The following is a 15104-nucleotide window of genomic DNA, read 5'->3' on the forward strand; positions in this document are numbered from 1 at the left end:
ATTCAAGTTATTCATTCATCAAATGGACTAATCTACTTATTAGTTTATAGTTCCTTTAATCCAATTATAAGCCTTCATGGGGTACCTCATATTCAAACCATACCAGGTCTATCAACAGAAGTTACAACAAATTAACCAAGAAACTTCCTTGATTCTTTTTATAGAAAGAGATGGACTTTGCTAGAATAATTGCACTTTATAAATGTTATCAACAGTGTATTTGGGAAAAATACAATAGAATATAATAAAATAACATTAATGCTACCCTTCCATAGCATATAATGCAAAATTATTAAATTTTAATAAAATATTATCTAATAATATCAAACTATTTAGTGGCATAGGACATTTGTTAAAACTATAAATACCAGAATTCCAGTGAAATTTTCTTATTGTCATTTTCATAAATTGCATGTTAAGGCACATTTGTAGAATAACAGTCTATTGGAAAGGAAATATAAAATGTTCATAAATATTAAGCTTAGCAATATATTTTAAATTATACAAAAAATGAAATCTATTATTTTCTGGTTCTATATATTTAGTATGGTGATATCTGCAGAATTAAAAGCTGAAGACAGTCAATGTTCCCATTACTTGTTAAATGAGATGAGGAAAAGGGCCCATGTTAAAAATTAAATGTAACCACTGTGTTCACATCCCCTGCCCCCCACCCCCTGCCACACACATTTATCTCCTCCTTCCTTCATCAATTTTGGTTTTGTGGTACTATATTATCTTTATTATGAGAGGAGTGTCCCATTGGAAAAAAAGATACTTCAATTCTTTGATATTTTGAGGTTTTTGTTTTGTTTTGTTTTGGATAGAAATTGCAGGATTTCTCTCTCAGTACATTCTACAAAAGTTTCATTACAGTCTCTAGTTGTTCAATGATATTACCAGAGAAAGATCCCAGGGGAATAATTTCATTGTGAATCCTCTAGGATAGAAAAGCAAAGGACACAATGGAAAATTATTAGAAAAAGCACTTCTAGAAGTCACAAACTATTACTTGAAATACAGAACTGTATTCTCTCCTGATCAATAAAGAATGGCTGATAGCTTTGTTTTGAATATGTGATATACCTATCAAATCCCAAGGAGGTAGGAGAGAATATATTCATATCAGGACAGCCAGCCAGTTCTAGACTTCAAACTAGCTGAACATTTTCTATCCTGTCTTGTAGTTATATTATTCATTTACTTATTTATTATGTGCTTTTTCCCCAATACTGGGACTGAAATTTGGTAGATCATTGGGCAACCAAAAAGAACACAGTCTCACAGTAATCAAATCTCCTACATCTCCAACACAAGTTTTATGACTAATGACAATTTACATTTAGTTCTCCCACATCTACACTTTTCCCACCTGACTTTCTCCTTTTGAGCATGTCTGGAAACTTTTTTCAGATACCATATTGACTTCTTCGCTTCCTGTAGGTTTTTTTTTTTTTTTTAATGATCTCATCACATGGTCTCATATATTTATAATTTTCCCCCTGATCAAAGGATTTTTTTTTCCTAAACAAAAGCTCTTCATTCTTTGGAAGCAGAAAATTAAATAGCATAGTAACATCAATAATATCAGAGATTAGCTGGAAAAAGTTGGAGGAACAGTTTGAGAAATCTAGAAGAAAAACTTCACAGGAATTTCAAGTTAACAAGAAACTTAAATCCCAGCAGTGCTCCAGGAGGAAAATTATATGTTAAATGTCTATGTAACACCATTAACAACCAAAGGCCAATATGTGGTGAAATGGCAGATGGCATTAAGGCTGACTCAAAGGTGCCTCTTACTGGATCCTGCAGGAAAATCAACCACAATAACACAGCAGGACAATGTCCTAGTACATATTCATCCTTGCTACTGCAAAATTTAGCCTAAATCAGTACAACTTTATTGCCTTTTGACTTGTTCTTCCCATAATGTATAGTAGTTCCAACGTATAGGCCAATTTTTCTACAAATAACATTTCATTATATTAAGTTTTAAATGGTAGGAAGCAAGTTCTATAATTACTGAATATAATATTTAAATTAAGTGAAAAATCATGTTCCAAAGGTCCATACCAATGAACTGGAAATATTATAATATTTAAATAATCCACAGAAACCCAGGTTCTTTTCTTGTATTTAGAAAGGACAGTAATGACTTAGATGTATTTTCTTTCTTTTTACTGGAAACATACTATGAAAACTGTTATTAATCTGGTGGAAATATCAAATGGAGAGTCATGAAATCCCACATTTTAACTTTTTACAAAGTGATTTCTAAAAAATATCAAGTAGCTCGTGAGCAAATAATAGATGGAATTTTCATTTATAGCATATTTTATTGTCTACTCAGAGACAATGTGCTAGGCTAGAGAAACAATGTCAAAAAAAAAAAAAAAAAAAAAAGGAAAAGAAAAAGAAAAGAAAGAAAAATGTCCCTTCTTTTATTAGGTTTAGGGCTTCAATTCAAGTTATATGACATTAATTTAAAAACAGAATCAACTATACAATTACTTTATACACCAAGACCTGTTAATAAACTGATATTTTTTATAGAGTATTGGGTGTTGCTACTAACTGGTTTGGGGATTTTGGCTGAATCACTTAACTTGTAGGCCTTATATTTCCCAGAATAAAAGTAAATGGGTTTAGCTGCATGAACACTTAAATATTTTATGGCTCTGACAATCTCAATTTTTTGAGATGTTTCTTATAAATTACCTCTTAATCTTCACAATCATCTGCAGTGACAAAGGCAAAGAGTATGATTTGTGGAAGTGAAATAGCTAAGAAAATACCAAGAGAGTTGCAACTTGATTTCCTGGCTTCTGAGTTCTGGTACCTGAGAGCCCAGATGATAGAGAACACGTGAGCTTTGGACTACTTGGGGTGAGCTTTGGACTACTTGGGGACAGGCTTGCCGCTTGCAAGCTTGGTGACAGTGAGCAAATTGTTCCATACCACTGAACTCTGTTTTCCTTACCTTTAAAACTGGAAAATAACCACACACACCCCTATAGGATGTTTAGCATACAGTAAAGTCCTCAAATATAGCTTTTACCCTATACACAAGGAAATAGGAAGTATATAATCACAGTGTTATAGAACAACAATTTTAACCAAACTGGAACTCGCTGTCACTTTTCACCTTCTCTGGGACCCCAGGTTTCTTTATTATTGACTCCTAAATGTGCTTCACTGACATTTCTCAGCAGAACAGAGTTCTGTTTTCATCCAAGAATAGAGAACCAGGGTCTTATAAATATGGACAATTTTACCAAAAATTGATTGAGGCAGTCACCGGCAATTATGCTGCACTTAATGATATTTCTAAGAACCTTTTTCCAATGGTTCAATAACAAAAGAAAATAAAACTTTGTTATTGTAACATCCTAACAGGTAAAACTGGTGACACTGGGAAATTTTATTATTATTATAATTACTAGAAATTAATTATCATTATCAATTATACATTCAAATCATGTACCTCTGATGCTCAACCTCTACTTACTTAGCCTTTTTTCTAGGTCCATGAAAAATCTCAAGAGTTTAAGTGCTGTTGATGTAGAAGATTCTTTTAAAAAGGCTTACACAATGTATTTGTTATCAATGCTTTATTGTTGAAAACAAAATTGAAATTCTCTGGCACATAAAACAATTATTTCTACAAAAGGAAAGCCTACAAATCTTGATAATTTATACAAATAACAGCTTCTCAAAAAATAAAATTTTAATTTAGTAAACTTGTCTTGTGCTCTATATTTTTAGCACTGTCTGCAATAATCCACCATAAATCCCTGAGCGGAGACATTTTTGATCATGTTCTGACACCCCCCCCAGACCTCCCCCCAAGCCCGAGTTGGTCAGTTACTAAGTACAGCCCTGTAGTAAAAGTGTCAGGGACATGTAGTTATTAAAAATCCATGCATTTTATGACACAGCCCAATTATTAATGCTACTTGGGAACTGAGTCACATGAAGTGCCTCTACTATGCATTCAGTGAACCTATTAAGAAACAAGTGTTGGAAAGGAAGAAAACAATAACAATAAAGAGACATAAAATGTTAAGACTAGGAAGTTGTCATAAGTCAATAACTATTTAAATAAATAAAAATGTTAGACATTGAATTTATCTTTATAGCCTTATATTAAATTCCTTTTTCTTTTTTTTTTTTGCAATTGCCAATGCACTAAGATGAAACATACACTTCAACCCACTACTTCAGTTTGACCATTGGTTTGTGGTTGTTAAATGTTAAATATCATTCTGGAAACACAGTGATTTAGTTATAACTTAACTTTGGCCCTTCAATGAAATGTTTACAAAATAATACACACATTACAGGAGGGCCTTCTTATTAATGCCATTAAAAAAATCTCTCTTACTACATTTGCCCTTCTCACAAAAACACTAGTGCCATAGCAACACTACTTTAAATTCTTTATCCCACTGTATTCAGATACATAGCAAAATACATAAAATAAGGAGAAAACATAATATGATGTATTTGCATGTCCAGCTTCCCTTTAATGGAAATTTGATCTTATATACAGGGAGTGTGAAAGGGAAGGAGAAAAAGCTAATTTTCAGTTGCAAAGAACTGGCTTAATGAATCAAGTTTTTTTTTTTTTTTTGTTATTCTGCTACTGTATAATAATAAATAAATAAATATGTAGGGTATCGTATAGCTAATTTCTCTATAAAAAGTTGATAACAGACTGGTGTTTTATGAAATTAATTTTTAGTAGCAAAGTTTGATTGCAAGTCAAAAACTGTTCAATAAATGTTTTTCTCTGCTTCATTTATAGTCTTTCATTTGTGAAATGATCAGTGAAGTGGTTGATAACAGGTAATGAAATAAAATACCCAATTTGCTAGTGAAAAATAGTTTTCAACTGAAAAAAAATCACGTGGCAGAAGACCTATCCATATACAGGTTAATGCTATATTCTATTGCAGTTTAAAACAACTCATTTTTGATACCTTTCAGGAAGAACAAATAAGATAAAAATAATCCTTTGAATATTGATCTGCACTGCTGTTTAGGTATCTATTAGAAATTGGTTATCATTTCATATAATTCTTTGCAAAATACAAAATTAAAAACTGGGAAACCACCATCATACACTCCTTTGTGTAGACTTGATCTTTTAACAACACAATCTGGGAAGCACACATACCTTCCCTTTTGTCTAACTGCTATCTATTAGTTATTGGAACTAGAACACTTATAAGCTTCCCTTTCTCTCATCCTTATGCAACCACGCATGTTAGCCAAGAACAGCCATTTTAAAAAGAAATATCAAAAGAAATTAATACAATGAATTCTACTGGACAGTTTTGAAGAAAACATTGACAACATTGAAACAAAAATGCCTGCCTGACAGATATAAGGCTTCTCTAGCCCCTCTCCAAAGACTACCTCTATTTTCCATATCCTTCAGAACATGAAAAGCAAATGATGTTCAAAAAAGTCAACATCCAAGTCATCTTGTGCACTAGTTGAGAAACAACTGCAGATTCTGACAGGTCTTGATACAATATTAAACAGAACAAAAAGTTTTCTAAGCTTCAGAAACCAATAAGCAGGCTGTCCCAAAGACGGAAGACAGCAGCATTAGGACAACCAGAGGCTCACTGTGATTCACACTATGTTAATCACTCCCTATTAACAATCTTAATAGTGTATTGTGGCTGAATGGACACTCTGACTTCCTCTCACAGTGTTTAAGGAACCATATAATTTCAAAATTAGCTTTCAAAAATGAAAAAAAAAAAAAAAACTATAACCAAAGTACCCCCTCCCCTTTAAGAATGTCAAAAGATCCTGTGTTAAGTGCTCTGGTTTATAGTCTATGGGCAACAATTACATTCTCAAGGAGGCTTCCAATGTTCCCCTTTTTGGTGTTAAAGGCTGTGCCAATAGCAAAGTGAATTCTCCCAGAAGTGACAATGACCTCAATGACCTCTACTCGGGTCTTGAAGTGCAAAAAACGAGATCTTAGCATAACACTTCTGAGAAGTTTGGTCTGTTAATGGAGCCAGCTTTTAAAAAATGGAAGAGGATGAGCTTCTGTCCTCCTGTGTCAGGTCTTGGAAGTCTTTAAACCTTGTTTTTCCATGATGTTCCACAATTTTCGGAGATTGGACTGTGTGATGACATCATCAGGTTTGAGCTGCAGAGCCCGTAAGTAGTTGGCCTCAGCCTTCTGGAGTCTGCCATTAAGGTGCAGAATGGCTCCCAGGTTCATCAGAGCAGCCGGATACTGCAACAACAGAAAGGGCATAAAAGGATTATGTGTCCATTTCAAGCTGTCCTTCATGGAAGACAAAAATCTTCATCCACTTATGCAAATGATTCCCTCATCTCTAGAAGCATACGATGCAAGCAAATTTAGCAGATTTTACAAACTGACAAAGATAACTAGGAAGAAAAAAAAAGATTTTAAACAGTTGCCTTGTACTTTATGCTTTAAGGAGGACAGGCAGCTAAGAAATAGTATTCTTTCTTTAATAAAAAAGGATAGGTAACAAAGGCCTAGTGACCTATTCAGAGTATATTTTGTGAAAACAAAGGTTATAGTGATATAACTTCAAGTTATAGAAAGAATAAAATGTCTTTGAGATTCACAAACAAGAAATAAAAAAATTCAGTGAAAAATCTTTACCAACTTCTGTCTCTTTTTAGCAATATTCCAGGCTCTTTATGCAAAAACTTAAACTATAAAATTTTTATTGATGTTTTCAGAGTAAAACCCTGAAAAAAATTCAAATGCAACCACTAAAGTTCTTTCCAAACCTAACCTAAGTATTTTACCAAATCCTTATTTTTAAAGCTAGTAAATTTCTAGTGGTGAATGTTTACTATAAATATGATGAAAAACACAATTTCAAAATAGATAAAATATGGTTATGGAAAAATATAACCTTTATAAGAAAGGTTTCATATTACTTGTTAAAAGAGTATTTAAGCAATTCTTGTAGAATTTTCAGTAATGTATGATAGTTGCAATAGAAAACTATCATGTGAAAAGTTTTAAAAAGCTTTTAAAACATATTTTTAAAGGATGAGGAAGTACATAGTGCTAGTTTCATATAAAGGTTTCCATCCTCAAACCTCTCATCCTAATGTCTGAGACATCAGTTAACAATGAAAATACTAACCAAAGGAAAAACATTTTGCTTGTTATCTTAAAATAAAGTCTGTTCTTGTCTTGTCCTTAAAACATTCTGGCTAACAGGAACAGCTAACATTTTGGCAATCACATCAATGCATATTTCAACTATCAGATAAAATAAGATAATGTTTATGCTATGATTATGCTTTCATTTTACAGATAGTGTCAACTATTAATTGTCCTTCGACTCTGTAAAAAGCCTAAAATAATTCCCAGTCATCTTTACAATTTAGTATTTTCACCTTTTGGCTGAATTTATTTCACTCCACTCTTTACTGTAAAAACATTTCTGAACCAAAACAATGATGGGAAGAAGGTGGAAAAACTCAGAAAAAAAAAAAAAAAAAACTAACTGGGAAAAAAACATGATTCCATTTGGATTTTAACAGATCTGGATTTTGAGTTGTTGCCCAATCACTGTGACCGTGGTGAAGTCCCCTAATAAATCTATACCCTAATTCATTCACATGTGAAATACTGAAATAACATCAACTTTTTTGCATGCTTAGAAAGATAGGGAAAAAATAATAAATCCATATAGCAGAATGCAGGTACAAAGCAGACATTCTACAAATGTCAAGGTCACTTTCCAAGGCTTATTTTACTTGAGGCTCTGCATTATGTTGCTTTGTACTTTTCCTGTTACTGTATAGCCTTTATAATTTTGATTTCAATGGCTATATGTCTCTGCATGCATATCAAAATGCTCTTAAGTTCTCAAACACTGAGCATTATTTTCAGACTTGCTACATTCTTTTTTCTTTTCCAAAAACAATGTTGCACATATAAGCTGTTCCTGACCTTCAAAAACCTTTTGGTCAGGATGACTCCATACTTATCAAGAAAAATACAGATGGTCAGCTTCTAATTTTAAACACCAGTCCAAATAAACAGAGCTCTAAATTACATGTGCAGTGAAAAGCTCCACATTGGAAACTGAAAATAACACCACCTACTCCATCTTCCTAACAGAACTGTTATCACACCACCATTCTTTTCTCGAGTTCCTTGATGCCTAGACATTTCTAAATTATGTCCCCTCACAGTCCTTGGCACAACTATCAATAAACTGCTTCTAAACTGATGGTGAAATGTATCCACAGCCTGAATTACCAGAGATGCTAAATAGATAAAATGTTCAGACTTCCTGCTATCTAGTGGGAAGAGAGGAATACAGGGAGAGAGAACTACTGCTGGACACCATTCCTCACTAACCAGAAATAGACGAGGCCCAGTGATGGGGTTGAGAGAAAACAGATGACCCTGTGGGATAATCATTATTTCTTGAATCACTCTGTTACCAACAAGTCTGTACTTAATAGTATCTGCACCTATAAATGCAATGTAAATGATTAGAAAAAACCTAGAGGTTATGGAGTTGGATGGCCTAGGTTCAATCCCAGCTCTACCACAGACAAGTATGCACCTGAACAAGCTGGGTGAGGGACTGAGACCTCAGTTTCTTCTACAAAGAGGATGACAACAGGACTTGCTTCATGGGGTTGCTGGAGAGATCATGAGAACACAGACAGTCCTGCTAATGTGCCCGATCCACACTGAATCTAGATGCTGATGATTTTTAAACTGGCTTTACCCTTCCCGGCTTCCTAGACTTCCTTAGGTTAAACCAGAAAGAGATGGAAGTTAAAATAGGTAGTGAAATACCATCAACCCAGCCACATCAATAAACTTCACTGCTATTTCTAAATTACAGCATGAGGTTCTTCTGTCCTTGGGAGTTACCTTCCTGATCTCAAATAAGGAATAAAATTTTAGTATTTCAATAGTAATCTAAGAAAACACAATTAGGAAGTTAAAACTGTCCTGATTAAATGAATTCTGAAAGCTAATTATAATGGCATTTCTGTAATAACTTTAATTTTGCATTATCTACCTTAGCATGTTACTTATTAAACAAAAATAATCACAAATTGGTATTATACTGTTAGTGTGAGATAACAGATCTCATGGAAGCTCACAATACTGTTTCCCCTGAGGAGTAAAGACACATGTAAACTAAAAATGTGCACATTTAAGATCATCCAATATCTTCAAGCAGTTATACATTTCAGTATAAACTATTTTTATATTTTATTTTCTCTTTTAATAGAAATGCTTAAAACATCATTGTGCATTCTTATTTGAGTGAATGGAAATCGATTAAATCTATAAACAATTCTATTAAAATGTGACATGAGTATCATCACCATGTCAACAGTTATTTCAACATAAGCAACCTCAATGTTTATTTAAAAATTTCAGAATAAAATTGGATGTTGTTTTATCCCTTTAAAGACAGAGTCTTTATTTTTTAAGTCTGTCATGTCTCCCCTCCAGAGATGGCCAAGGTGGCTAATGGATACCCACTGGTCCAAATGCCTTCTGGCCTTTTAGGATAGCCATGCAAACCAGTGTTTAGAAAATATCAATGGCATTGCTTGGGTTCTTTTCCTTTTCCTTTTCCCTTTCCCTTCCTTCCTTCCTTCCATTTTTTTTTTTTTGCTTTGTTTTGTTTTGTTTTTAACAGAGATGCAGAATCTCAGGCCCCACTTACTGAATCAGAATGTGAATTTGAAAAATATCCCAGGTGCTTTGTATCCTCATTAAAATTGAAGAAGTACTGCTGTATGGGTCACTTCTAGATCAATAATGCTATCATTTTACAACTTTTGTGATAAAATTTTCTGTATGAGGTTATAGCATATAGAACAAAGTATGTTAGATTTAATATCCATCCCCTCATAAAGTAGACTTTTTCTCCTGATTATGCAATTATTTAAGTCAGTGAATGTTCAATTGAAATTTTATTAATGAAGCTATAAAGGATTAAATGTTATTAGAAGAAGAAGGTATGGAAATAAGACCTTGCCAGGGATTTCTAAATAGTCAGACGTTACTGTGTAATTGAATGTAAGAATTTCAGGTGGCCAGCTGATTGGTGTCATTGTTATTTGCTGACTATAAGTCAAGGATGGAGAAGAGAAACACAACCACAATAGCTGATGTCTTCCCTCACACACATTGTCTTTTATTGAAGACAGCTGATGAAATTCTCAGCCTGTTAACCAAGGCAGGCAGCAGCTTGCAGCCCAGTAACACAAGGCTTCTAGCTCTCTATAACAAATGACGCCACCACTCACTTCACAGACTAGAAAGGGGAACCAGACCTTTCTTGATTCCTTGAAGACAACAGATGCTTCACATCAAATGGGATGACTGGCAGCCACACTGAGGCTGCAAATGACGTCTTTTCCAAGTCTCTAGGGGATTCTAACTGAATATTCTGACTGCTGTTTTACTTTGGTCTTTGGCTTATTTCTCCAATGTTGGAGAAAATAAGCAAAATTAAAACAAGAGATATCTATTGGGGTAAAGTAGAGCAAAGACAAGACTGTGGAAGTCTGATTCTGGTCCAAGGCTCATGAAACTCCCAATGAAGCCAACTGAGCTCACAGGGTACTCCGAACACTCAGGGTGGAACACATCATTTTTTTTTTTTTTTTTGGTCTTAGCCTATCATGTAGGCTTGCAAAGAAATCCATGGAGGAAGACTAGTGGTACCATATGTGGAATTAGTGGTAGGATTTTTTTTGTTTCTATTGGGAATGGGATAAAAGTGTAGAACTGTGAAAAGAAGACTTTGGGAGGGTCCCAGAGAAAGGAAAGAAGAAGAATGGTTGAGATATTATAACCAGGTAATAGTTGGGATCTCTGTACCCCATTAATCTCTATGGCTACTTCCCTTTTATGAAGGATGATCAACAGGCAAAAGAAACTATGGAAAAGATGAAAACAGAGATAACTGATCAATATTACTAATTTTAGCTACATTTTGTCCAGTTTATCTTATTCAAATGATCTGTGTTGCTGAAATTATCTTTGGAGTTGTGGATTTACTCTTGTATAAACTAAACAACTTCTGGGCTGGGGATATAGCTCAGTTGGTAGAGTGCTTGCCTTGCATGCACAAGGCCCTGGGTTCAATCCCCAGCACCACCAAAAAAATAAAAATAAACTAAACAACTTCTAAGAAAGAATAACTGAAGCCAGCCTCATCGAGTCATAACTCAATTAACATTTTACATATTTGGGGAATGTTCAAGATAACCACTTCAATTTTCCTTTGGGATATAATTTTCAAACAGATGAGTTTGCACACACTGAAGTATTTATTGGATTCTCACACATTTTAAAAATAGTTACTAGATAACTTAATGAAGGCTGCATGCTGCCATTCAACTGTATTCAGTTGAAATTGCCATCCAATTGAATTTACTGAAGCAGTGACTGTACTATGATATTTAAAAATTAATGGTATAAACATCTTAAGAAACATATTAATGGAAAAGATAAATGCATAAATGTAAAGGATCTCCTATATTTATCTGGGCTTTGTACATGGCAGATAATTAATAAATAATTATTAAACTTTTTAAGACAACCAGTTAGGCTTATGGAAAACACAGAGACAATAATAGATACCTTACTCTCCAATATCACTCCTCTTGTTCTATTGACATGCTTAATGGCCTAATACAGCTAGAATTCTGAATAAATGATCCTTGATTTTTGCCTCTCCCTCCCACAAACTAATATATACTTATATCTAATTGTTAAGTAGTGGTAACTTCACCTCAAAATATCTTTTTAATGTTTCTTTTTCTAATTATACCTTGCCTCTTGCTTCCACCTTGGTTTAAGACCCAATCATCTTTTCTTTGTTAATTTAAATAAAATTACTTTGACAGAAAAGAATGAATTCACAGCTAAACAGAATGGTAAGTGATAGAGTAAATGAAAAATAAAGTTGAAAATTTGAAAATTTCAGAGACTATAACAAACGTATACTCACCAAATGAAACCTCATAAATACAACTGACGGCCCAAATACCTCCCAAAGAAGACCACAATCCTAAAGCAGGTATTCATCATTCCAGTCCATGTTTTACACATTTATTTCATCATTATTATTATTATTTGTTCTACTTACTTATTCATGACATCAGAATGCATTTCAATTCATCATACACAAATGGAGCATAATATTTCAATTCTCTGGTCGTACATGATATAGAAAAGCACCATTTGTGCAATCATACATGTACCTAGAGTACATCTCATTCCACCATCTTTCCTACCCCTATAATTCCTCCCCACCCTCCCCTTTGCCCAATCCAAAGTTCCTCCATTCTTCCCATGCCCACCCCCCATCATCGATCAGCAACTACTAATCAGAGAAAACATTCAGCCTTTAGTTTTTTGGGATGTATCACTTAGCATAATATTCTCCAACTCCATCTATTTACCTGCAAATGCCATCATTTTATTATATTTTAAAACTGAGTAATATTCCATTGTGTATAGTACCACAGTTTCTTTTTTTATTGATTTTTTAAAAAAGTAAATGACAGCGGAATGCATTACAATTCTTATTACACATATACAGCACAATTTTTCATATCTCTGATTGTATATAAAGTATGTTGACACCAATTCGTGTCTTCATACATGTACTTTGGATAATGATGTCTATCACATTCCACCTTCCTTGCTAATCCCCTGCACCCTCCTTTTTCCTCCCATCCCTCTGGCCTATCTAGAATTCATTTATTCCTCCCATGCTCCCCCCTCCCTACCCCACTATGAGTCAGCCTCCTTATATCAGAGAAAACATTTGGCATTTTTTGAGGGTGATTGGCTAACTTCACATAGTATTATCTTATCCAACGCCATCCATTTATCTGCAAATGCCATGATTTTATTCTCTTTTATTGCTGAGTAAAATTCCATTGTGTGTATATGCCATATATATATATTTTTTTATCCATTCATCCACTGAAAGGCATCTAGGTTGACTCCACAGTTTAGCTATTGTGAGTGAATTCAGCTGTTATAAACATTGCTGTGGCTATGTCACTATAGTATGCTGATTTTAAGTCCTTTGAGTATAGACTGAGGAGTGGGATAGCTGGGTCAAATGACAGTTCCATTCCAAGTTTTCTGAGGAATCTCCACACTGCTTTCCAAAGTGGTTGAACCAATTTGCAGTCCCACCAGCAATGTATGAGTGTACTTCCCCCCCACCCCAAACCTCTCCAACACTTAATATTGCCTATATTCTTTTTTTTTTTTTTAATTTTTTATTGTTGGCTGTTCAAAACATTACATAGTACTTGATATATCATATTTCACAATTTGATTCAAGTGGGTTATGAGCTCCCATTTTTACCCCATATACAGATTGCAGAATCACATCAGTTACACATCCATTGATTTACATATTGCCATACTAGTGTCTGTTGTATTCTGCTGCCTTTCCTATCCTCTACTATCCCCCCTCCCCTCCCCTCCCCTCCCCTCTTCTCTCTCTGCCCCCTCTACTGACATTCGTTTGTCCCCCTTGTATTATTTTTCCCCTTCCCCTCCCTTCCTCTTGTATGTACTTTTGTATAACTCTGAGGGTCTCCTTCAATTTCCATGCATTTTCCCTTCTCTCTCCCTTTCCCTCCCACCTCTCATCCCTGTTTAATGTTAATCTTCTTCTCATGCTCTTCGACCCTACTCTGTTCTTAGTTACTCTCCTTATATCAAAGAAGACATTTGGCATTTGTTTTTTAGGGATTGGCTAGCTTCACTTAGCATAATCTGCTCTAATGCCATCCATTTCCCTGTAAATTCTATGATTTTGTCATTTTTTAATGCAGAGTAATACTCCATTGTGTATAAATGCCACATTATTTTTATCCATTCATCCATTGAAGGGCATCTAGGTTGGTTCCACAGTCTAGCTATTGTGAATTGTGCTGCTATGAACATCGATGTAGCAGTGTCCCTGTAGCATGCTCTATTTAGGTCTTTAGGGAATAGACCAAGAAGGGGAATAGCTGGGTCAAATGGTGGCTCCATTCCCAGCTTTCCAAGAAATCTCCATACTGCTTTCCAAATTGGCTGCACCAATTTGCAGTCCCACCAGCAATGTACAAGTGTACCCTTTTCCCCACATCCTCGCCAGCACTTGTTGTTGTCTGACTTCATAATGGCTGCCAATCTAACTGGAGTGAGATGGTATCTTAGGGTGGTTTTGATTTGCATTTCTCTGACAGCTAGAGATGGTGAGCATTTTTTCATGTACTTGTTGATTGATTGTATGTCCTCCTCTGAGAAGTGTCTGTTCAGGTCCTTGGCCCATTTGTTGATTGGGTTGTTTGTTCTCTTATTGTCTAATTTTTTGAGTTCTTTGTATACTCTGGATATTAGGGCTCTATCTGAAGTGTGAGGAGTAAAGATTTGTTCCCAGGATGTAGGCTCTCTATTTACCTCTCTTATTGTATCTTTTGCTGAGAAAAAACTTTTTAGTTTGAGTAAGTCCCATTTGTTGATTCTAGTTATTAACTTTTGTGCTATGGGTGTCCTATTGAGGAATTTGGAGCCCGACCCCACAGTATGTAGATCGTAGCCAACTTTTTCTTCTATCAGACGGCGTGTCTCTGATTTGATATCAAGCTCCTTGATCCATTTTGAATTAACTTTTGTGCATGGCGAGAGAAAGGGATTCAGTTTCATTTTGTTGCATATGGATTTCCAGTTTTCCCAGCACCATTTGTTGAAGATGCTATCCTTCCTCCATTGCATGCTTTTAGACCCTTTATCAAATATAAGATAGTTGTAGTTTTGTGGATTGGTTTCTGTGTCCTCTATTCTGTACCATTGGTCCACCCGCCTGTTTTGGTACCAGTACCATGCTGTTTTTGTTACTATTGCTCTGTAATATAGTTTGAAGTCTGGTATCGCTATACCGCCTGATTCACACTTCCTGCTTAGCATTGTTTTTGCTATTCTGGGTCTTTTATTTTTCCATATGAATTTCATGATTGCTTTCTCTATTTCTACAAGAAATGCCGTTGGGATTTTGATTGGCATTGCATTA

The 15104-nt window shown here is 34.7% G+C and overlaps 1 protein-coding gene and 1 non-coding gene across 3 annotated transcripts in view; one reads left to right on the forward strand and one right to left on the reverse strand.

The window, feature by feature from the left end:
- Positions 1 to 5687: 5687 nt before the first annotated feature.
- Tmtc2 (transmembrane O-mannosyltransferase targeting cadherins 2) overlaps positions 5688 to 15104 on the reverse strand; it is a 391166-nt gene continuing 381749 nt past the window's right edge. For both annotated transcript variants that reach the window (XM_027919857.2, XM_027919916.3), the window contains one exon: positions 5688 to 6265. In XM_027919857.2, the coding sequence (XP_027775658.2) occupies positions 6086 to 6265 (180 nt within the window). In that variant the 3' untranslated portion in view covers positions 5688 to 6085. The remainder of the gene's footprint in view (positions 6266 to 15104) is intronic.
- On the forward strand, positions 11104 to 11176 carry Trnaa-ugc (transfer RNA alanine (anticodon UGC)). The gene has a single exon. It is a non-coding gene; the product is annotated as a tRNA-Ala (tRNA).

This window comes from Marmota flaviventris, chromosome 3 (genome assembly GCF_047511675.1).
Source record: "Marmota flaviventris isolate mMarFla1 chromosome 3, mMarFla1.hap1, whole genome shotgun sequence".
NCBI lineage: Eukaryota > Metazoa > Chordata > Mammalia > Rodentia > Sciuridae > Marmota > Marmota flaviventris.